The following is a 24,406-nucleotide window of genomic DNA, read 5'->3' as shown; positions in this document are numbered from 1 at the left end:
GGTCCCTAATGACACCCCATCCGTGGGGAACCTGGGGGACGGGGAGCCGCCTACGGGCGAGCACGGTGAAAGGATCAGCGAAGGGCCGGTCTAATTTAAATTCCTATGCAGAGAGTCTAACCTCTAGCAAGCAGTTGAAGAATCATACCCCCTCCTTGCCTAAAGTGGATGCACAATGAATACTTGATTTGAGAAGGATCCATTTTTATAGGAAGGCCGTTAACTTGGGTCCAACTATCAGGAACTTGCCTTTGAGTACTTCCTTTTTTGACAGTTGTTGCTCTTTTCTTCTCTGATACAGACAGTGACTGTCCCTACTGAAGGCCCCAGCAGTACTCCAGCCAGGTGTGGAAAGCTGGTCACGATTCTACGCTACTTGGTTCATTTTCTACACAGCAACAGAAGAGCCTTCCTGAGACTGCTATTACCATACCCGCCTGTCATCTTGCCAAGGCTGCCAATGTGTGTTTTGGCATAGGCTGTCATGGAGGCCATGGTGGAGGAAAAGGAAAGGGGGGGCAGATGTTGAGGCCCCAAAGGCCACAGTGAGAACAGTTCAGTTCCTGAGTTGCCAAGACTAAGGGGGCACTGCCCTGCCCCCAGGATTATAATGAGCCACATGTCCAGCCCAAGAGCCAGGAGGTATTCTTCCTCTCAGTGTTAATAATCAAAGCATCCTGACACCAGCAGCCAGTTCTTATGGAATCCTGATCATTATTACCACAGTGGAGGGCTGAACTCGTAGAGAGGCTACCCTCCTTCGTTAGTCACCCAAGTCTGTGAACTATGATTGTCAGTTGTATGTGGGCCATCTGCCCACTTAGGATGCAATTTTTGATGAGACAGACATGCCAGATGTCCAATTCCCCCGTGATGAGGTATGAGCCTTGTCCAGCCCTTTTCCTCGGGGAAGTAATGTCAGATGAAAGACTTAGAGTTGCCCAAACTGGCTAGCCACGTGTACAGTATTGGTGATAACTGAGAAAGGTTAGAACATTGTGTTGCATTTTGAATTTCTACCATCGTTGGAACCAGGTCTAGTATTATCAGCCCCAGACCCAACCTGTGTGTGAGGCCTAAACAAAGCCTGAGCACTTCAGCTAAGACGACCCACCAAGGTGCCACCTTTAGCCTAACCCCTTTGATAAGCTGGCCCAGGTCCCAGTAACTCCATTGTCAGAAACAGACCCCATCCCTTCTAGTGGTGCTGCTGCCTTTTGAGCACAGAATCCAGCCCACAGACCCCCTGCATGGTCCCCTTTTTGCCATCCTGTGGCATGGGTAGTAAGAGGGAAGCATTTGGCTGAGGCAACTTGTTCATTCAGAATAAATTCACAGCTGCTTAAATTTTGTCAACAGGCCGGGCGCGTTGGCTCAAGCCTGTATTCCCAGCACTTTGGGAGGCCGAGGCGGGCGGATCACGAGGTCAGGAGTTTGAGACCAGCCTAACCAACATAGTGAAACCCCGTCTCTACTGAAAATACAAAAATTAGACGGGTGTGGTGGTGCACGCCTGTAATTCCAGCTACTCGGGAGACTGGGACAGGAGAATCGCTTGAACCTGGGAGGCGGAGGTTGCAGTAAGCCGAGATCACACCACTGCACTCCAGCCTGGGCAACAGGCAAGACTCCATCTCAAAAAAATAAATAAATAAATAAATAAATAAATAAAAATTGTCAACAGAGGCATAACTGAACGATGAAACCAGTTTTCTTTTTCAATTTCCTTTTTTTTCTTTTGGGCAGAGCTGAGGCTTCAAAGACCTCAGGGGACTTCTCAGTACTCACAGAAACCTCCTACACCCTCAGATGGCACAAAGGGACCGTTTTCTTACTCTTAGTCTGAGTGACTGCCAAGAAGGAAGGCAAAGGTAGAGCAACTGGATCTTTGGCTCTCCACATAGCTTCTGATCTCAGAACTTATTAAAACCCTTTCTGGGCCCAAAGACAAAGCTCACATGAACAAATGATTTTGAGTCATGAATGAAAAATCTTGCTCTTTCCATAGTAAAGAAGAATTCAGAGATGGACAGGTAAGCATGCAGTCTTATTTGGGAAAGATGGTGTTGGTTTGAGATATATCATTAAGTATAGTAAGAATATATTAAGAGAGTATGAAGCTTTAGAAAAATTTAGAAACCCTCATTATAGTTATCTTTGTTGTTCTATAAGAAGGAGCTTCTATTCACCTCAGGGTCAATTGCTTTTCCTGACAGCTTGTTTTCTGACTGAGTTATGAGATTTTTGTTTTCTTTTTGCTTGGGTAGTGGGGAGAATTTCATTGAGAAATCACCCTCAATGAAATTGATTTGTATTTCATTGATTTGGATCATTTACCTTACTAGCCTCTTCCCTGTGAAATGCTTACTTTGGCCTGATCATCCTCAGGACTCAGTTCAATGTGATATGTCTTTGTATAAGCTGGGCACCTAACCCTACATGCCTTACCTTTCATGCTACCTTGCCCACCCAAAAATGCTCTTAAATGGCGGCTCTGGGATTCAGTGGCCAGACTGGGACAAAGCCTTTGCTTTGGGTCTCCAGAAAGATTTTCTTCACTGTAGTAAGATGCGAACTGTTCCAAAGAGGGAAGTCTTTGGACACTGGAGGGGACTGAATTGGAGAAGGAAAGGAAGGAAAAGGAAAAAGAAGGAAAGGAAGATGAAATAAATACCAGGTACACAGACCGCTGCAGGAAGTTGTTCAGCACAATGAATCACCAAATATTTTAGAGATAAAATTTCAACAAAAATTTGAGACAAATATTTTGTGCTTAGTACTGTGCCAATGGGTATGAAACATATAAAAGAAATATAAGAGCCTGGGCACAGTGGCTCACACCTGTAATCCCAGCACTTTGGGAGGCCGAGGCGGGTGGATCCCCTAGGCTGGGAGTTGGAGAGCAGCCTGGCAACTTGATGAAACCCTGTCTTTACTAAAAATACAAAATTAGCTGGGCATGGTGGTACATGCTTGTAATCCCAGCTACCCAGGAAGCTGAGGCAAGAGAATTCCTTGAACCCAGGAGGTGGAGGTTGCCGTGAGCTGGGATCACACCATTGCACTCCAGCCTTGGTGACAAAGTGAGACTCTGTCTCCAAAAAAAAAAAAACAAAAAAGAAATATAAGAGAAGGTCCTTCTACAGGCCTTTTGCAGAGGAATTTTTGCTGTATACAAGGGTTACTGGACTTACGGGCATGAGACAGCATTGTAGCCCCAGCTAGTAAGGTGGGTTGCCTTGAGTAGGTGGAATTGACCTTGATCAGAGAAGAGGGTGAAGGTGTATTCTGAAGGAAAACTACATGAATGAAGGAGTGGAAGTGAGGAGAGGATCTGTGGCAGGTGTGTTGATGGTATTACAGTGGGAAATCATAATGTTTAGCCATCATGAGCTCCGTTACCAGGGAGTTTGGTTAGCTGTGGGGTGTTTTGGCCTCCATCCTTGCTCTGGAACATGAAGAAATGGAAGGTATGCTTAATGAGCATTAGTTGGAAACGGAAAAAAAAAAAAAAGGAAGAAGGATTAGAGTAACAGGATGAGCTGGGATTCCAGGGCTTTGGCATAATACATTCACATGGTTCAAAATCCAAAAAGTACGGAAGGATATACGTATTTTGAAGAAACCGCCTTCCACCCTTGTCCCCCAGCCACTCAGTTTTTCTGCTGGAGGCAAAGCTACTGCTTCCTTGGGTATAACTCTGAAAATGGTCTCTGCAGAGACAAGCAAATGTGCTTATGTACTTCTAAAAAATAAAATGGTAAAATAGTGTATAGACTTGGTCCTTTGCTTTTTCACTTAATACATCACGAAGATTGTCCCATATTGCTTGTAAAGCACTTTCTCATTTGTCTTTATGGCTATATAGTATCTTACTGAGTGAATGTGCTTTTATTTATGTAATCAACCCATTAGTGAACATTTAGGTTTTTCCAGCCTTTCGCTATTATAAACAGTGTGACAAAGAATCACACTATAAATGTAAACATGTCATTTTGCACATGGATGACTATATCTGTTATAAATTACTAGAATGCAGTATCAGGCCCCACATATACAAAACATGTATGATTTTGTTAGGTACTGTCAAGCTGTAGAGGTGGTAATAGTTTAATCTCCAGTGTGTTGTGCACTCTAGCCAATGTACATATTATCAGACTTTTCGATCTTTGATGATCTGACTAATAAAACAGTAGTTTTACATGACTTTTTTTTTTTTTGAGATGGAGTCTTTTTCTGTTGCCCGGGCTGGAGTGCAATGACACTGTCTCGGCTCACTGCACCCTCTGTCTCCAGGGTTCAAGTGATTCTCCTGCCTCAGTTTTTCAAGTAGCTGGGATTACAGGTGCGTGCCACCATGCCCAGCTACTTTTTTGTATTTTTAGTAGAGATGGGGTTTCACCACGTTGGCCAGCCTGGTCTTGAACTCCAGACCTGAGGTGATCCACCCACCTCAGCCTCCCAAAGTGCTGGGATTGTACAGGCGTGAGCCACCACACCCGGCGACATGTTTTTTTGTTTGTTTGTCTGTTTTAATGAATGAGGTTGAACATTTGTTCATATGTTTAAAACCAATTTGTGATTGTGCAGCATGGCTCGTGTCTGTAATCCCAGCACTTTGGGATGCCAAGGTGGCTTGAGCCCAGAATTTGAGACCAGCCTGAGCAACCATATGTAGACCCCATGGCTACATGGGCATGGTGCTGTGCACCTGTGGTCCCCGCTACTTGAAAGGCTCAGGTGGGAGAATCCCTTGAGCCAAGAAGTGAGTGAGCCATGATCGTGCAGTCCCAGGTGGAGCAACAGAGCGAGGCTCTATCTCAAAAAAAAAAAAAAAAACATGGAGAAATCCCGTCTCTACTAAAAATACTCTACTAAAAATTAGCCGGGCATGGTGGTACATGCCTGTAATCCCAGCTACTCAGGAGGCTGAGGCAGAAGAATTGCTTGAACCCGGGAGGCATAGGTTGCGGTGAGCTGAGATTGCGACATTGCACTCTGGCCTGGGCAACGAGAGCAAAACTCCATCTCAAAAAAGAAAAAAAGAAAAACCACCATTTGGGTTACCTTTTGCGTAAACCATCTATCCGTCTATATCCTTCTTCTAATGTTTCCACTGGGTTGGTTTTTTTTTTTTTTTTTGAGACGGAGTCTCACTCTGTTGCCCAGGCTGGAGTGCAGTGGTGTAATCTCAGCCTACTGCAACTTCCACCTCCCAGGTTGAAGCAATTCTCGTGCCTCAGCCACCTGAGTAGCTGGGATTACAGGCATGTGCCACTACATCCAGCTAATTTTTGTACTTTTTAGTAGACATTGGGTTTCACCATGTTGGCCAGGCTGGTCTTGAACTCCTGACCTCAAGAGATCCTCCTGCCTTGGTCTCCCAAAGTACTGGGATTACAGGCGTGGGCCACCGTGCCCGGCTGGTTTTTCTTTTTTGCCTTAATGATTTTTTTTTTTCTCTGAGATTAAACTTTTATTAAAGTTACTTTTCCAGAAAATTCAGTAAATATGGTAATGTAGGAAGAAACTTAGGCTCATAAGTCTCTTAAATTTTTACATAATCTTTAATGATGTTGATCAGGAAATTCTTTCATTGGTAGAATTACTTCTCCAGTCTGCAGAATTGTATCACCTGGGAATATTCTGGGCTTCTTTTCAACGATGCCATATGGTTTTTTTAGATACATGATACTTCGCGGTGCTCTATATGTTCAGAGAAACTTCTCTAGTAACGAACTGTAGAAATGATGGTTTTTTTTTTTTAAAAAAAAAACAGTAGAGACAGGGTCTCCCCATGTTGCCCAGGCTGCTCTTGAACTCCTGGGCTCAACAATCCTCCTGCCTCAGCTTCCCAAAGTGCTGGGATTATAGCTGTGAACCACCACACCTGGTGATTTTTAGGATTTTAAAAGAACACATTGAAAAATTAGCTGTGTATCTGTGAAATGAGTTACAAACGATTGGCTGAGTATTTTGGTCAGTTTTTTGTTTTTAATCTGTAGCAGGGGATAGGTTTGGCTGAGCAGAAAGGCCATAGCAAACTGCTTCACTAAACTTCACTCACTCAGAACCCTCAGACTTTAAAGAGCCAGGAAATCGGTATAAAACTTTTGAGATAACATTAACTAAGCTTTTTGCAGTTTTTCTTAGGACCAGATTAAGTAGAAGTTTTCCTTTACAATATTCATTATGGTTGATATCTCTGGAGTTCAACCTTTTTTTGTGGTACTGGGAAAAGGTGCGACATTTACCTTTGCAGGGACACAGATGGAGCTGGAGGCCATTATCTTTAACAAACTAACACAGAACAGAATCTATATACCACATATCCTCACTTATAAGTGGGAGCTAAATGATGAGAACACATGGACACACAGAAGGGAACAACGCACACTGGGGCCTATTGGAAAGTGGAGGGCGGGAGGAGGGAGAGGATCAGGAAAAATAACTAATGGGTACTAGGCCAAATACCTGGCTGATGAAATAACCTGTACAACAAACCCCTGTGACACAAGTTTACCTATGTAACAAACTTGCACATGTACCCCTGCACTTAAAAGTTAAAGAAAAAAAAGGTATGACATTTAAACTATTAACTTTGGGGGATTAATATGTGCCTGGGAGATTGACCCTTGTCTGTTTTACAGGGCGAAAGAATGTCTGCTGGATATTCTCCATCATATGACAACGACAAGAGTGTTCTGGCTTTCAGAGGAATCCCTGTACGTATCCCCCACACCTTGGTACCTTCTGCCAGGGCTTTTGTTGTGTGTTACCGTGTGGTGCCAGAACTCTGCTAGACACTGGGGACACAAGGGTGGCGTAGACCTTAGCTTCCAGGAGCTCACACTTGAGGGCACTGAGGGGAGGGTGTATGGAACACAAATATACAGAACAACTTCTATTTAATAAGATAATTGCTATAATGAAGCAGGCTATAAAATGCAGAGAAAATACCAAAGGCATACCACAGTCTGAAATGAGTATATGAATTTTTGTTTATTTACATTCAAGGTGGACATACACTTGTCCCCAGCATCACCCAACTTCCACATCATAGTTGAAGTTTTCCAGGTACCTCAATTTAAAATTGACTTCAAGGCCAGGCACAGTGGCTCATGCCTATAATCCCAGCACTTTGGGAGGCTGAGGCAGGCGGATCACTTAAGGTCAGGAGTTCAAGACCAGCCTGGCCAACACAGTGAAACCCCATCTCTACTGAAAATACAAAAACTAGCTGGGTGTGGTGATCCACACCTGTATTCTCAGCTACTCGGGAGGCTGAGATGGGAGGAGCATTTGAGCCTAGGAGGTGGAGGTTGCAGTGAGCCAAGATCAGGCCACTGCACTCCAGCCTGGGCAACAGAGTGACACTCCATCTCAGAAAGTAAATAAATAAAAAGTAAAAAAAATAAAATTGACTTCAGTCACCCCATCAGGGCACACTAGATCCTTTTGGCCTCCAGTGTCAAGGACATTCAGTACAGTGGATGGGAAGTGTTTGTGTATATGGGGGTACGTGGATTCTATCTTCACACTAAAGGTCAGCTGCCTCTACAGATCTCAGAGTTGAAGAACCATGGCATTCTCCAGGCTCTGACCACAGAAGCTAATGAATGGGAGCCACGTGGTAAGGTTCCCTTCAGGGCCCTTGGAGTCTGGGTGGGACCCAAGTCAGACCTTCCCATGGATCTGCTGTTCATCATTTGAATTTCTCTCACTCCTTGTCTTTCAGAATTTTGTAGATTTATCGTTCATTGGGGAAAAACAGAATCAACACTGAATTAGGAATCAAAAGACTTGAGTTCTGATCTTCCACTGCTAGTGGTTTACTCTGTGCCTCTGGGCAAGCCATATGATCTCTCATATTAGTACTTCCCTTATCCTCAAAGGGATGTTATGAAAATGAGACACCATATGGGAAAATCCTTTGAAAAGTTGTTCTACTTTATCTGCTTTGCAAGGCGCTTCCCCATACCATATTTAAAGTTCACTTCACTTGCCAAGTGATTATGGAGAAAGGTACAGTCCAACCTGGCCAACATGGTGAAACCCCATTGTATTAGTCTGTTTTCATGCTGTTGATAAAGACATACCCAAGACTGGGAGGAAAAAGAGGTTTAATGGACTTACAGTTCCACATACCTGGGGAGGTCTCACAAACATGGTAGAAGGCAAGGAGGAGCAAGTCACATCTTACATGGATGGTGGCAGGCAAAGAGAGAACTTGTGCAGGAAAACTCCTGTTTTTAAAACCATCAGATCTTGTGAGACTTATTCACTGTCATGAGAACAGCACAGCAAAGACTGGCCCCCATGATTCAATTATGTCCCACTAGGTCCCTCCCACAACACATGGAAATTATGGGACTTACAAGGTGAGATTTGGGTGGGGACACAGAGCCAAACCACATCACCATCTCTACTAAAAATATTTTAAAAATTAGCCAGGTGTAGTGGTATGCACCTGTAATTCCAGCTACTCTGGAGGCTAAGGCACAAGAATTGCATGAACCCAGAAGATAGAGGTTGCAGTGAACCAAGATTGTACCACTGCACCCATACCTGGCCACTAGAAATATGAACTTTTAAAAAAATAATATATATTTTTTTAGAGACAGGGCCTTGCTCTGTCCCCCAGGCTGGAGTGCAGTGGTGCAATCATAGAACTTGTGGGTTCAAGCAGTCTTCCCACCTCAACCTCCTGAGTAACTGTGTATCACCAGGCCTAGCTAATTTTTTTTTTTAAGAGACAGGTTCGCCGGGCGCAGTGGCTCACACCTGTAACCCCAGTACTTTGGGAGGCCGAGGCAGGCAAATCACGAGGTCAGGAGTTCAAGACCAGCCTGACCAACATGGTTAAACCCCGTCTCTACTAAAAATACAAAAATTAGCTGGGCGTGGTGGTGCATGCCGGTAATCCCAGCTACTCAGCAGGCTGAGGCAGGAGAATTGCTTGAACCTGGGAGGCAGAGGTTGCAGTGAGCCGAGATCGTGCCACTGTACTCCAGCCTGGCAGCAAAGCAAGACTCCATCTCAAAAAAAAAAAAAACAATAGAAAAGAGACAGGTTCTTGCTGTGTTGCTCAGGCTGATCCTCACCTTAGCCTCCCAAGTATCTGAGAATGTAAGTGTGAGCTTCTATGCATAGCTAAAAAACATTCTAATATAGGAACATCATTTGGACATCTGTGAAGTTTCTTTTAAGGGAATTTTATCTTTATGGTGGCAAACCCAGCATTAATATATTAATAATTTTTAGTTTAAATGCATATATATATATATATTTCCCCCCTCCCAGGGACAGGGTCTCGCTCTGTTGTCCAGGCTGAAGTGTAGTTATGTGATTATAGCTCACTCCAGCCTTGAACTCTTGGGCTCCAGCAGGGACTACAGGTGTGCATTACCATGCCTAGCTAATTTTTAAAAAATTTTATGTAGAGACGGTCTCATTATGTTGCCCAGGCTGGTCTCAAACTCCTGGCTCAAATGATACTCCCACTTTGGCCTCTCAAAATTGCTGGGATTATAGGCATGGTGGCATGTGCCTATGTCTCTGGCTAACTAAAAAAAAAAAGTGAAAAATAAATGTAGGCTGGGCACAGTGACCCACGCCTGTAATCCCAGCACTTTGGGTGGCTGAGGCGGGCGGATCACGAGGTCAGGAGTTCTCTACTAAAAATACAAAAATTAGCCAGGAGAATCGCTTGAACCCAGGAGGCAGAGGTTGCAGTGAACCGATATCGCACCACTGCATTCCAGCCTGGGCAACATAAAAAAATAATAATAATATAATAATAAATAAATAAAAATGTAAAAAAAGAATTAATAAGCTGACTCAATTGGCAGTGCTGTTGACTATATGAGTAAGTGGAAGAGAGCTGAAATAAAGGAGACAATTATAAAAAGGAAAAAAGATAACCGAATTAATGTGAGCTGTGTTAATTATCCTGAACATTTGTCCTTTGCCCCCGTGTTCTTCTGTTGGTTGGGGAAAACAGTATTTATGTCACACGTAGGAAGCGTGTGCCTCGTTTCAAGAGAAAAGGAGAAGAAGCTCTTAACGTGGTTTGGGCATTTGTGTTTTTAAGCACCAGCTTGCTATTGCTGGTGGAAACCTTGAACTTTTGCTGACTAACCTGTTTTGACAGCATATTCCCACCCCCTTGCCACTGTAGTTCCTGCTCCTGGCTCACAGACTTTCATCAAGCTGTGTGTTGGCAAGGGCGTATGAGGTTGGGGAGGGATTGGTTAAGTTGCTGGTACATGAGGCTCTAACAGGTGAAGAATTAATAAATCAATAAAGCTGCATGAAGGTAAAAGGGTGAAGGATCCTGTTCAACTTCACAATAAGCATTGCGTCCTGCTGTTCTACTCATCCCCAACCCCCTTTTTTTTTTTTGAAACAGAGTCTCACTCTTCCCTCCCAGGTTGGAGTGCAATGGTGCAATCTTGGTTCACTGCAACCTCCGCCTCCCGGATTCAAGTGATTCTCCTGCCTCAGCCTCCCAACTAGCTGGGATCACAGGCACCCACCACTGTACCCAGCTAATTTTTTTGTTTGTTTGTTTTTTGTTTTTTGTTTTTTTAGTAGAGACAGGGTTTCACGATGTTGGCCAGGCTGGTCTCGAACTCCTGATCTCAGGTGATCCACCCACCTCAGCGTCCCATAGTGCTAGGATTACAGGCGTGAGCCACTGCATCCAGCCTTCTCTTCCCTTTGTGTTCAGCCACTTTGTCCCTCCTTTTTAGCTCTTATGCTGAAAGCAAGTTTTATTTTCTTGATCATCCAAGGTTGAATATTCTCTTAAAGCTGTCTTAGAAACTCCAAGGCTCAGTGTCTGCTACTCCGGAGTGGAGCGGGTGAGATGGAATTTCCTAGAGGTCCAGACATTTAGGACCCTGGACCCATCTCACCCGCTGCCTCTGGCCATTGCTGTGCTGGACCTGAGCCCACACCTGTGTTGATGATAGTGGCTAACCTTTGGGCCACTTGCTGTCCTAGGAAGTAGAAGAATTACCCCATCCTCACAACAGCCCCATGAGGGGTTACAGTTGATAAGTAACTTGCTTGAAGACATACAGCTAGTAAGAGGCAGAGATGAAGCATTCACATGTAGTTTGGCTCTCAAGTGTACTTTCAGTAACTATCCTCTACTGCTTCCCAGCTGCTTTCTCTTCCTTATTATCTATTAGTGTCTGGTAGCATTTCATTTAATCTGCAGGTATATTCTCCCTACAATTTATTGCCATGTGATGTCCTCAGCCAAGATTGTGAGGCAGAGAGGAGCTGTCCTAACCTACTTTACCACTGAGGCTGGAGAGGTCATATTTTTGGTATTAAACTGGAGTCTCTCCATCCTTCACATTGTTGATGTCCTCTGTAGCAAACTGGAAAAGTCAGTGACAGAAGATGCCGCTAGCAGTTTGAGCCAGAGAGTGACAGCTCTGGTTTGGAGACAAGGGCTGGGTGGTGGCTTTAGAAAGCCCATCCTTCTGCTTTTTTTCTCCCCCTTGTATTCTGCTTTCATTCATTCATTCATTCATCAAACATTTGTTGAGCACCTATTATGTGTCAAGCTCTGTGCTAGGCTCTGGAAAACCTGGCCCTATGTAGCTCACCATGGAGCAGGAGAAACAATGACTAGTCTATGATAAGCACGGGTTGTCAGGGTCTCACAGAGCAGTGACCCCTCATCTGAACCCATGAGATCAAAGAAGGCATCCAGGAGAGGATGGTGTCAGAGCTAACTGAAGAATGAGAAGGAGCTGCACCAGCAGGGGTTGGAACTGATGGTGGCAGTGCCTGGAGTCTTGATTCCAGCAGAGGGAGAGCAGTCTGTGAAAAGGCACCAAGGGTGGGAGAGGGCAGAGCACATGGAGGAACTTCAGGTAGTTCTGGATGGCCCTGGGGCAAAGCTAGAGAGGTAAGAAGAATCAGCCGGGCGCGCGGTGGCTCAAGCCTGTAATCCTAGCACTTTGGGAGGCTGAGACGGGCGGATCACGAGGTCAGGAGATCGAGACCATCCTGGCTAACGCAGTGAAACCCCGTCTCTACTAAAAAATTTAAAAAAAATAGCCGGGCGAGGTGGCGGGCGTCTGTAGTCCCACCTACTCGGGAGGCTGAGACAGGAGAATGGCCTCCCGGGTTTACCGCGAGGCAGAGCTTGCAATGAGCTGAGATCCGGCCACTGCACTCCAGCCTGGGCGACAGAGCAAGACTCCGTCTCAAAAAAAAAAAAACAGAAGAATCTACAAATGTTCCTCGAGTTAAGGTGAACTTCCATCCCAATAAACCCATTTGGAAGCAAAAAATGTAAGTCGAAAGTGCATTTAAGGCTGGTCCGAGTAGAATGATGTTTACAAGGAATTGATCACAACCAGTTACAGATGTTTCTGTTCCTTCTCCACTCCCACTGCTTCACCTGACTAGCCTTTAAAAAGACAAAAAATTTAAAAACAAAAAGAAAAGAAAAGAAAAATGCATTTAATATCCTGATAAATCCATCTAAAAGTCAAACAATTGTAAGTGGAACTGTCACGAGTTAGGAACCATCTGTAGATCGTGAAGTTATGTGGATACTGTGCTGTAGAATATGGGTTTTATCCTGAGGACTATGGAGAATCCCTGGAGGGTTTTGAGCAGTGATGTCTGATCTTACTTTTTTTTTAAGGCGGAGTCTCGCTGTGTCGCCCAGGCTGAAGTGCAGTGCCACGATCTCTGCTGACTGCAAGCTCCGCCTCCCGGGTTCACGCATTCTCCTGCCTCAGCCTCTGGAGTAGCTGGGACTACAGGCGCCTGCCACCATGCCCAGCTTATTTTTTGTATTTTTAGTAGAGACGGGGTTTCACTGTGTTAGCCAGGATGGTCTTGATCTCCTGACCTTGTGATTCGCCCGCCTCGGCCTCCCAAAGTGCTAGAATTACAGGCGTGAGCTACCGCGCCTGGCCCGATCTTACTTTTCGAAAGCTCACTCTAGCAAACCTGTGAGGAGAGGATCAGAGGGTGTTAAGACCCAAGGCAGCCGGATGTGGTAGTGCATGCCTGTAGTCCCAGGTGCTCAGGAGGCTGAGGCAGGAGGATTGCTTGAGTCCAGGAGTTCTGGGCTGTAGTGTGCTGTGCTGATCAGGTGGCCCCACTAAGTTCAGCATCAATATGGGGACCACCCAGGAGTGGGGGACCACCAGGTGGCCTAAGGAAGGGTGAACTGGCCCAGGTCAGAAATGGAGCAGTTCAAAAATCCTGTGCTGATCAATAGTGGGATCATGCCTGTGAATAGCCACTGTACTCCAGTCTGGGCAACACAGTGAGACCCCATCTCTTAAAAAAAAAAATTAGGCCCAAGGCAGGCAGACAAGGCTGGGGTCTGCAGTAGAGGCCCAGACATACCTAGATCTCAGAGGGTCTCCTTTTCTCCCACTATTGCAGTTGTGAGTACAGAGGTGGTCAGAGCCCAAGAAGAATGGGAAGCTGTGGACACCATCCAGCCAGAGACAGGTAACTGTAGGAATGCTGCTGTCTCCCCATAGCCCCTCTGCCAGCAAAGGCAACATTCACACATATGGCAAATGTTTCTGTGAGTCTGGGACTAGGAGACAGAATTCCTAAGAGTGCTCATTTTAACTATATAACATAGATTACAATATCTTTTTCAAATCCGAATATGATGACATCCTATCTATGGAGGAAACCAGAGTGAAGGCCATGGAGAAAGGGCTGCCATCCCTGTCCATCTTCCACCCAGCCGTGAGAGAAGACAGGGTTGACCTTGGTTAGGGCAGCTTCTACAGAGTGGCGAGGTTGGGCAGGAGGGTGGAGACAGGGCCCCTGTGTGAGGCTGCTCAGGTTGTTTACTGCACAAGGAAATCTCTGGGGATGGGAGCTGAAGCAATCTGCTGGAAGGCTCTGAAGGCTGAATAAAAATTGTCTCCTGTTTCTTTCTAAGAGGTTTGGATGAAGCAGTAGAACTAGGACTTATATCTAGCCTGAGCCTCTATTGAGCTCCTGGGGCCAGTGAATAGTATCAGCCATCACCTATATTGCTAACTGATCAGTTAATTCCCTATTGGCTATAACAGAGGTGTGTGGTTGGGGGTTCCTATACAGGGTGTAAGAAGGGAAGAGTGGAAATTAGGAAAGGCCGCTAAACAAACTGGTTGCATGCTCTTATGTGGGTACCCACCCCAGGCAGTGACTTGCCCCCTCACAGATGAGAGAATTTAGGGGTCGCCTTGTGGGGCAAATGTGCCCCATACTCACTGCAGAGGTTGGCCTAGCACGACTGAATAGCCTAGTCCAAAAAGAGAGTCATCTTCGCAGATAATGCCAGCTTCTTGAAAGAAGATTGGTTGTAGCTGTAGGTGTCTGATGTTCAACTGAAAGTCAGTGCTTGGCTTGGAGGTGACAAGTAGGAGGACCTCAGTAAATGTTTGCTGACAGAATGACTCCTATAAATCCTGGCATGTCTTCCCTTTTGCCACAGGGAGCCAGGCTAACTCAGAGCAGCCTGGGCAGCTAATCTCCTTCAGCGAGGCCCTGCAGCACTTCCAGACTGTGGACCTTTCCTCCTTCAAGGTATGATGGTAGCAGGGTTTGGAGTCTCAAGCAAAGTGCCTTTTCCCTAGGAGCCAAGCTTCTGTCCCACCAGGATAGGGCACTGGGCAAGCCAATCTCCCCTAAGATCTTGGTGCCTAGGATCATGGGTGGCCTAGGACCCATACTTCATTTGGGGCCTTGGTAGCTTTTGTGGGACTGTGCCCTTACAGCTTCTGTGGCCCTGTCGTTCAGGGGCCTGTATAACTGTTTCTCTACTCTTCCCTTTTAGGGATGGGGACATCTAGAATCAAGTACTAGGCAAGGCATACTGTTGAGGGAGCTGAGTAATTCATGGCCAGTGGAGGAAAACCTTCCATTCCCTCAAGGAACCAGAAGCTATTTAGGAATTTAAGAAAGATATGGCCGGGCGTGGTGGCTCAAGCCTGTAATCCCAGCACTTTGGGAGGCCGAGACGGGCGAATCACGAGGTCAGGAGATCGAGACCATCCTGGCTAACACGGTGAAACCCCGTCTCTACTAAAAAATACAAAAAACTAGCCGGGCGAGGTGGCGGGCGCCTGTAGTCCCAGCTACTCGGGAGGCTGAGGCAGGAGAATGGCGTAAACCCGGGAGGCGGAGCTTGCAGTGAGCTGAGATCCGGCCACTGCACTCCAGCCTGGGGGACAGAGCGAGACTCTGTCTCAAAAAAAAAAAAAAAAAAAGGAAAGATATAAGTTGGAAAAAGAAGAAATATTTGGGGGAATAAATGCTAGGGGTGGGTTAGGTGCTGGGCATAGTGGCTCACACCCGTAATACCAGCACTTTTGGAGGAGTTTGAGGTGAGGGGGTCACTTGAGCCCAGGAGTTCAAACCTACAGTAAGCTATGATCACACCTGGGCAACAGAGTAGGACCCTGTCTCTGTAAAAAATAAAAAAAAACTGGGGAGCTTTCTGGGACATATTGAGTAACAATACATTTAGATAAATGTGATTTCAGGTCTTCTACCTAAATCCTGGCTCAGGGGAGAGAGGCTAAAAAGATAGGAACCAAGTTGTTTTATAGGACCCAGAGAGCCAAAAGCTACCGAAATCAGAATGTTCTAAGGCTTGCAGTAGTGACCCTGGGCCATGAGAAGCCAGCATGACCTCACTTGGGAAGTGCTGGTTGTGACCAAAAGATCCCAGCTACCCCTCAGAGTCATCTAACTCCAGTGAGTCCCCACCTCCTGGGAAACCTGTCCTGGCATTTGTCTGACTGCCTGGGGGAGCTGGGCATGTGTAACCCCTGTGGGAGTTAGTGGAATAGCTAGTTCTGGAAAAGCCCAGAGGACTAAATGCAAATAATGACTGATAATACCTACCCTTGGGGATGTCTCTTTCACCTTGCAAAAAATCTGGGAGCTGGAAGAGCCCGGCTCTAGAGACAACAGGTGCCTTGCAACTTCTGCCTCCTTCCCCTGGCCCAAAGACCAGCCAGCTAGCTGGGGGAATTACTTTCTGCAAGCGCTGCCTCTGGTCTGAGCCTGATGGGAAGTTGGTTAAGGGACATGAAGCAGCACTCTGCCCATTGCCTGCAACTTCTTCCCCAGAAAAGAATCCAGCCAACTATTCGAAGGACTGGGCTCGCTGCCCTTCGACACTACCTCTTCGGGCCTCCAAAGCTCCACCAGGGCCTTCGGGAAGAAAGGGACTTGGTCCTGACCATTGCTCAATGTGAGTGCAATGTGAGCCCACAGGGGAGTTGCTGCATCTGCGGTGAGGCAAGACCCTGTGTGCTGATGCTGTTGCTGAGGCTAAGCCAGGAATATTGCATGTACCGTGGTTGGCGGGTGAGAGTGGGAGCTGAGAATTGGAAGTCTTGAGCACAGTCCAGATCTCACATTCTCTGAGAAGCACCCAGTTCTCCCATGAGGGGCAATCTGGCAGACAGTGTGGGTGTGTTTTGGGGCAGGTGGCCTGGATAGCCAAGACCCAGTGCATGGCCGAGTCCTCCAGACCATCTATAAGAAGCTGACCGGCTCCAAGTTTGACTGTGCCCTTCATGGAGACCACTGGGAGGACCTGGGCTTTCAGGGTAAGAGGGAGGAGCAGCTCATCTTCTTTTTCATGCCTCTGATTCCAGGACTAGAGTGAGAGGCCAGGTCGTTCTCATCCAGCACTATGAGGGGGAAGATCTCAGGGAGTATTCTGGGAGGAGGGTGTAGCAAATGCAAAAGCCGTGAGGGGGCGCCTGCTTTCTCTGCTTGAAAAATAGCCAGAGTTGCCGGGCGCGGTGGCTCAAGCCTGTAATCCCAGCACTTTGGGAGGCCGAGACGGGCGGATCACGAGGTCAGGAGATCGAGACCATCCTGGCTAACACGGTGAAACCCCGTCTCTATTAAAAATTAGAAAAAAACTAGCCGGGCGAGGTGGCGGGCGCCTGTAGTCCCAGCTACTCGGGAGGCTGAGGCAGGAGAATGGCGGGAACCCGGGAGGCGGAGCTTGCAGTGAGCCGAGATCGCGCCACTGCACTCCAGCCTGGGCGACAGAGCGAGACTCCGTCTCAAAAAAACAAAAAAAAAAAAACAAAAAAAAAAAGAAAAATAGCCAGAGTAGGTCTGGCGTGGTGGCTCATTCCTGTAATCCCAGCACTTTGGGAGGCTGAGGAGGGTGGATCACTTGAGGTCTGGAGTTCGAGACCAGCCTGGCCAACATGGTGAAACCCCATCTCTACTAAAAATACAAAAATTAGGGCCGGGTGCGGTGACTTAGGCCTGTAATCCCAGCACTTTGGGAGGCTGAGGTAAGTGGATCATGAGGTCAAGAGTTTGAGACCAACCTGGCCAACATAGTGTAACCCATCTCTACTAAAAATAGAAAATTTAGCCAGGCATGGTGGTGTGCACCTGTAATCCCAGCTACTCAGGAGGCTGAGGCAGGAGAATCACTTGAACCTGGGAGGTGGAGGTTGAACCCAAGATCACACCACTGCACTCCAGCCTGGGTGACAGAACAAGACTCTGTCTCAAAAAAATTTTTTTTTAATTTAAAAAAAAGATAAAAGGAAACGTTATGTACTCCTAATTAACTGGTGGTCTGTTGGTGTGGCAACATGGTTACGTCCCTGTTCCCTCTCTCATCTATCATGTAATCGTCTTAAATATATCCTCTCTATATATAGAGAATTGCACCAGCAATGTTAAGATTTTTGTTTCAATCAACAAACATAATTTTTTTGAGGAGGGGTTCTCGTGAAGAACCAGAAAACCTGCTAGACAAATTATAAAAGAGCTGTGACACTGCAATAAATGTAATTTCTAAATCTCTGGAGAAAAAGGAAAATCTGGGCCAGGCACGGTGGCTCACGCCTGTAATCCCAGCTTGGGCAACAGAGTGAGACTTGGTCTCAAAAGAAAAAGAAAAAGAAAAAGAAAAATGTTGTGTTTACTCTTTCCATTGTTTGTTCTTCCTTCCTAATATTCCAAAGTTCCCTCTTTTATGTTTTTTCTATTTCAAGGACTTCCTTTAGTTATTATCTTAGGATAGGTCTGCTGGCTATAAATTGTCTTTGTTTTCCTTCGTCTGAGAATGTCTCAATTTCCTCTTCACTTCTGAATTCTGTGGATATAAAATTCCAGGTTGACACTTCTTTTTATTCAGCACTTGAAAATGTGCTGCTTCCTTCTGGCCTGCCTAGTTTCTGATGAGAAATCCACTGTCATTTGAATGATCTCTCCCTCGTAAGTAAGGAGTTCATAGTCTCTTTCTGCTTTCAAAATCTTTTCTGTGCCAGGCATGGTGGCTCACACTTGTAATTCCAGCACTTTGGGAGGCCGAGACAGGAGGATTGCTTGAGACAAGGAGTTCAAGACCAGCCTGGGCAACATTGCAAGACCCTATCTCTAAAAAAAAAATTTTTTTTTTCTTGAGATGGAGTCTCACTCTGTTGCCCAGGCTGGAGTGCAGTGGCACGATCTCAGCTCACTGCAACCTCCACCTCCCAGGTTCAAGCAATTCTCCTGCCTCAGCCTTCTAAGTAGCTGGGACTACAGGCCTGTGCCACCACACCCAGCTTTTTTTTTGTATTTTTTAGCAGAGATGGGGTTTCACCATGTTGGCCAGGCTGGTCTTGAACTCCTGACCTCAAGTGATCCACCTGCATGAGCCTCCCAAAGTGCTGGGATTACAGGCGTGAGCCACCATGCCTGGCCAAAAAAAAAAAAATTTTTTTTAGTAACCAGGTGTGGTGACGCATGCCTGTAGTCCCACTACTGGGCAGGCTGAGGCAGAAGGATCGCTTGAGCCCAAGAAGTGGAAGCTGCAGTGAGCTGGGATCACACTACACCCCAGCCTGGGTGACAAAGTGAGACTCTGTCTCAAAAGAAAGATCTTTGCTGGCCGGGCGCAGTGGCTCACACCTGTAATCCCAGCATTTTGGGAGACCGAGGCAGGTGGATCATGAGGTCAGGAGTTCAAGACCAGCCTGGCCAATATGGCGAAACCCCGTCTCTACTAAAAAAATACAAAAATTAGCTGGGCGTGGTGGCATGTGCCTATAGTCCCAGCTACTGGGTAGGTGGAGGCGGAGGTTGCAGCGAGCTGAGATCGCATCACTGCACTCCAGCCTGGGCAACAGAGCAAGACTCCGTCTCAAAAAAAAAAAAATCTTTGCTTTGTCTTTGGTTTTCAGGAATTTGACTGTGATGTGTCATTGTGTGGATTTCTTTGGGCCTCTCTTGTTTGAGGTTAGCTCAGCATCTTGAGTCTGTAGGTTTGTGTCTTTTGCCAAATTTAGTCAATTTTCAGCCATGATTCCTTTGAATACTTTCTTCAACTCCACACTTTGTCCTCTCTTGTGGGATTCCAATGATACAAATGCTATGTTTGTTCATTTTTAAAAATCTTTGTTATAGCCTCAGATCTCTAAGGCTCTGTTCATCTTGGTTTTTGCTTTTCTGTCCCTCTGTTGTTCATATTATGTAATTCTATTGTTACTGTCCCATATTCAAGTTCACTGATTCTTTCCTCTGCTGTCTCTGTTCTCCTGTTGACCCCATCCAGAGAGTTTTTAGTTCTAGTTATTCTATTTTTCAGTTCTAAAGTTTCTATTTGGTTATTCTTTATATCTGCTGTTTCTTTACTGAAACTTTCTATTCTTTCATTATTTCGAAGTGTATTTGTTCATAATTGCTTACCAAAGGCATTCTATGGTAGATACTATAGTCATTTTCTATCATTGCTGTAACAAATTACCGCAAACCTAGTGGCTTAAAACAACACAAATTATTATCTTACAGTTTTCCAGTTCAGAAGTCTGACTCAGGTCTCACTGAGAACCTGTGTTCAAGATCAAGGTGTTGGCAGCACAGTGTTCTTTTTGGAGGCTCTGGAGGAGAATCCATTTCTTTGCCTTTTGCAGCTTCTGGAGGCCACCTCCATTCCTCCATCTTCAAAGCCAGAAACAGCATCTCTCTGAGCCCGATTCTTCACAACTCTTTCTCTGGCTCTGGGCTTCTGCCTTTCTTTTACACTTTTAAGGACCCTTTCAATGACATGGGACCCACCCAGACAGTCCAGGATCATCTCCCTTTCTGCTGATCAGCAACCTTAGTGCTACCTGCAATCTTAATCCCCTTTGCTATGTTACATAACATAGTCATAGCTTCTGGGGACATGGCCATCGTGGGGTGGGGGGATTATTTTGCCTACCACGGCTGCTTTAAATTCCTTGTCAAATAATTCCAACAACTGTGTTATCTCAGTGTTGGTGTCTGTTGATCATCTTTTCTCATTCAAATTGAGAATTACCTAGTTCTTGGTGTAACAAGTGATTTTTTATTGTATCTTAGACATTTTGGATAGTTTGTATGAGACTCTGGATCTTACTTAAATCTACTTTAGCAGGCCTCCTCTGTTACTGTGACAGCAGGGGAAGGAGGGATGTCACCTTGTTACTGCCAGGTGGGGGTGGAAGTCCAGGTATCCCATTTGGCTTATACTAATACCAAGTTCGAGACCAGCCTGGCCAACATGGCTGGTGGGGCAGGGGTACCTCGTTACTCTTCCTATGTGACTTCCACATCGCACAGGAGGCAAGGGGGCTCCTTACCCCTGGGAAAGATAAAGTCCCAGCTCCCCGCTGGTCCTTCTCTGACGCTACCCTTGTGGAGCTAAGGGTGCCTTGACAGTCAGGCCAGGATGGAAGTCTAGGGTCCCTACTCCGCCTTTTCTGGAGAAGAGTGGGGATAGGGCCACAGTTTTCTCTGTGGTGTTTTGCTGCAATAGGGTGGGTATTGGCTAAAGCTTTCTGTCTTGCTACACTGCCTCTTTCTCCACACTTTGGCTAGAGAGAGCAGCTTTCCTTGGGGCTTTTTAGTCTGCTCCCATTGGCATTTCTCAGTTGCTGTCTTCTCCAGCACCACTTGGGATATATTAGGCAAAAAGAAACCCAGGAATTCACCAGAGAGTCATTTCTCAGCTCTCAGGATTCTTAATAAGTCTGTCTTCCCTCCTTTCAGAGTCTTCTGTTTATTTTATATAGTAATGTCCAGGGCTTTTAGCTGTACTTAGTGGGAGGAATAGGCAGAAAGTGCATTATTCATCTTGTTCCAGAACTGTAAATTCAGCCTTTTTTGTAAAGGATCACTGGTTGTTTTGTGGAGAAGTAACTGTCAAGGGTCATAGACAGCAGCAAGAAAACTAATGTGGGAGGCTGCCCCAGGGCGCTGGGATCCCCATTTGGCGCGTAGCCCCTGCTTAGCTCATTAGAATGAGCCCCACAAGTGTGGCAGAAAGTGGACCTGTGCTGTCATGCTCTCCTAGCCTGGGAAGAGGCCAGTGTCAGGGCAGCTTCCCACGGCAAGCTGTTAACACATTGCTCGCTGCCACACCCTGTTTCCTCATGGCCTCTGTTACAGGAGCGAATCCAGCCACGGACCTGAGAGGCGCAGGCTTCCTTGCCCTCCTGCATCTGCTGTACCTGGTGATGGACTCAAAGACCTTGCTGATGGCACAGGAGATTTTCCGCCTGTCTCGTCACCACATCCAGGTGAGACTTTGGTGGGAAGCCAGAGGAAAGGAAGGGGCTGTGGAGCTAGGACCTGAGAGGCCCAGAGGGCTCCCAGGACAGCTGAGACAAACCAGGAATGGGCTTCCCCATCAGTCTGACCTGCATTGAAATATGAGCTCTACTGTTTATTAGCTGTGTAGCTCAAGCAAGTTCCTGAACTCCTCAGAGCCTTGATTCCCTCATCTGCAGAATGGAAATCATAGTGTTGTTAGAAATGCTTGTTCTTTGCTGCCGTAAAGAAACAGCACTTGAACGTTAATTTATTCAGCAAGGCTATTTTTTAACTTTCTACAGAAAGGGTACACTAGCTAGCAGTTTTGCCACAAGAGTACACTGAATAAAGGAGACAGGGTCATTTATAACTTGACCCGTCTACTTTACTGCTGTGTCCGGTTTCTATTGGCTGGAACGGGACTTCACATTCTGTATTTGTCCTGATTGGCTAGCAACTTAGAACTTTTTAAAAGAGGCAAAGGCAGAGGAGAACAAAGGAAGGGGGAAGTAACTTGTGGAATGCTGAGACAGGTAAAAACACCTTCAAATAAGGATGAGGAACAGGCTATGACTTAATGCTTGCTTGGACTAGTATAAGCATGCCAGGGCAATATTTAGGCTAAATTGTGGGAGCTAAAAACAAAGTACATTGATTTCTTTATTATGGCTAGTAGATATTTAAGAATGTTAGCAGAGGTCTTTGAATAAATTTTGCTTCTAAGAGAAGTTACTGTTTAACTTAAGTAGATGGGGAGGAAAGTCTTTGAAGAGGAACCTCTACTCTCCTTTTTACAGTGTGAGCCCCGAAAATCTGAGGTCTCAGTTAATTTAGAAAGTTTATTTTGCCAAGGTTGAGAACACATGCCTGCCCATGACACAGCCTCAGGAGGTCCTGATGATATGTGCCCAAGATAATAAGAGCACAGCTTGGTTTTATACATTTTAGGGAGACATGAGACATCAATTAGCATATGTAAGAATGAACATTCATTCGGTCCAGGCGGGATGACTAGCAGCAAAAGCAGGAGGACTCCGAAGCAGGGAGGGGGCTTCCAGGTCATAGGTAGATAAGAGATAAATGATTACATTTGAATTTCTGATTAGCCTCTCCAAAGGAGGCAATCAGATATGCATTTGTCTCAGTGAGCAGAGGGGCAACTTTGAATAGAATGGGAGGCAGGTTTGCCCTAAGCAGTTCCTGGCTTGACATTTCGCTTTAGCTTAGTGATTTTGGGGGCCCAAGATATTTTCCTTTCACATTTTCCCCCTTTTCTTTTTTGAAATCTTTTGGAGAAAGCATTTTAGAAGAAAATGAATCTCTGGTCTTAGGTTTCATCTGATCTCTTATAGCTAGGATGGTTTATTCCTAGACGGATAGGTTCTGAGTTATTAGGAAAGTTCATTTTTGGAAAGTTGTGAAGTCTCATGTCCTATGAAGAGAAAATACGGGGAGGAAGGGAGAAAACAACAAACAAAAGAACAATCCTAGAAAATCAATATAAGACACATTACTCTGGGCCGGGCGCGGTGGCTCAAGCCTGTAATCCCAGCACTTTGGGAGGCCGAGACGGGCGGATCACGAGGTCAGGAGATCGAGACCATCCTGGCTAACACAGTGAAACCCCGTCTCTACTAAAAAATACAAAAAACTAGCCGGGCGAGGTGGCGGGCGCCTGTAGTCCCAGCTACTCGGGAGGCTGAGGCAGGAGAATGGCGTGAACCCGGGAGACGGAGCTTGCAGTGAGCCGAGATCCGGCCACTGCACTCCAGCCTGGGCGACAGAGCGAGACTCCGTCTCCAGAAAAAAAAAAAAAAAAAAAAAAAAAAACACATTACTCTGAAGTCTATATATCAGTAAGCAGGTATGAAAGTGGCTTATGTATGTAAATAGGTTGCTGTTATTTTCTTCTGAAGTTGTCTGGCTTCAGTTTGCAGGGCTGCAAGAAAGCACGGCTTAGTTTTCAGTAACTCCAAATTAGGAAAATGGAAAAAAAAGGAGGCAAAGAAATTGAAAACATTATTTTGTTTTGTTTTGTTTTTTTGGAGACAGAGTCTCGCTCTGTCCTGTTGCCCAGGCTGGAGTGCAGTGGCACGATCATGCGCACTGCAACCTTTGCCTTCCGGGTTCAAGCGATTCTCCTGCCTCAGCCTCCTGAGTAGCTAGGATTACAGGCACACGCCACCATACCCAGCTAATTTTTGTATTTTTAGTAGAGACGGGGTTTCACCATGTTGGTCAGGCTGGTTTCAAACTCCTGACCTGGTGATCCTCCCACCTCAGCCTCCCAGAGTGCTGGGATTACAGATGTGAGCCACCGTGCCCGTCCAAAAGCATTATTTTGAAGACTTGTAGCCAAGGAAAATTAGAATTCAGCCCAAACTGTAGAAAATTATTAAAATTGAAAAACATTAGGCAATACTAGGATCTCATGACAGGTGTACTATAGTTTTTAAAACATAATTTTTCTTTCTCCAGTTTCCTGTTTTTACTAAAGACAAATCATGGTAGGAACGATTTGCTTTATAATACTTGGCCAGATTATTTGTATAAAATACAGCAAGAATAATTATTTTTCACATAGGCTTTTTTAAAACATTGACTTTGATGGGACTTTGTTATTTAGAAGGAATCTCAGGCAAGACTTTTTTAAAGCCAAGACTTGCCATGGATTTGTACCATCAAATATCTATGAGTTGGGTGAATTTCCTCTCCTCTTGAGGTTCCAAGTGGGGCTCCTGGGCCTGTCGTAAAGTAACATTCTTTACTTAACACAAGTCAGAAACCCTGTTCAGGGACTGTGTACACAAAATATGAGGCCAGTTTC

General features: G+C 45.7%; 2 protein-coding genes and 1 non-coding gene across 10 annotated transcripts in view; 2 read left to right on the top strand and 1 right to left on the bottom strand.

Annotated features, from left to right (window-relative positions):
• ELMOD3 (ELMO domain containing 3) overlaps window positions 1–24,406 on the top strand; it is a 64,052-nt gene that overhangs the window by 25,202 nt on the left and 14,444 nt on the right. For 3 of the 8 annotated variants that reach the window (XM_050753090.1, XM_050753086.1, XM_050753088.1), the window contains exons 2-10: window positions 302–878; window positions 1,360–2,033; window positions 6,651–6,725; window positions 7,564–7,633; window positions 13,432–13,500; window positions 14,486–14,577; window positions 16,129–16,252; window positions 16,491–16,613; window positions 21,436–21,566. In XM_050753090.1, coding sequence (XP_050609047.1) covers window positions 1,980–2,033; window positions 6,651–6,725; window positions 7,564–7,633; window positions 13,432–13,500; window positions 14,486–14,577; window positions 16,129–16,252; window positions 16,491–16,613; window positions 21,436–21,566 — 738 coding nt within the window. In that variant the 5' untranslated portion in view covers window positions 302–878; window positions 1,360–1,979. The remainder of the gene's footprint in view (window positions 1–301; window positions 879–1,359; window positions 2,034–6,650; window positions 6,726–7,563; window positions 7,634–13,431; window positions 13,501–14,485; window positions 14,578–16,128; window positions 16,253–16,490; window positions 16,614–21,435; window positions 21,567–24,406) is intronic. The other 5 variants (XM_050753087.1, XM_050753092.1, XM_050753089.1 and 2 more) reach the window with 5 other exon arrangements.
• Window positions 15,383–24,406, top strand: part of VAMP5 (vesicle associated membrane protein 5) — a 229,925-nt gene continuing 220,901 nt past the window's right edge. Inside the window, exon 1 of the mRNA XM_050753120.1 lies at window positions 15,383–15,386. The gene's annotated coding sequence lies outside the window, so the exon portion shown is untranslated. The remainder of the gene's footprint in view (window positions 15,387–24,406) is intronic.
• LOC126934527 (U7 small nuclear RNA) lies at window positions 17,760–17,820 on the bottom strand. The gene has a single exon (XR_007718992.1). It is a non-coding gene; the product is annotated as a U7 small nuclear RNA (small nuclear RNA).

The sequence above is a fragment of the Macaca thibetana genome, chromosome 13 (genome assembly GCF_024542745.1).
Source record: "Macaca thibetana thibetana isolate TM-01 chromosome 13, ASM2454274v1, whole genome shotgun sequence".
Classification (NCBI taxonomy): Eukaryota; Metazoa; Chordata; class Mammalia; order Primates; family Cercopithecidae; genus Macaca; species Macaca thibetana.
The sequence above is the reverse complement of the archived record's forward strand: the minus strand, read 5'-3'. Positions and strand labels throughout refer to the sequence as shown.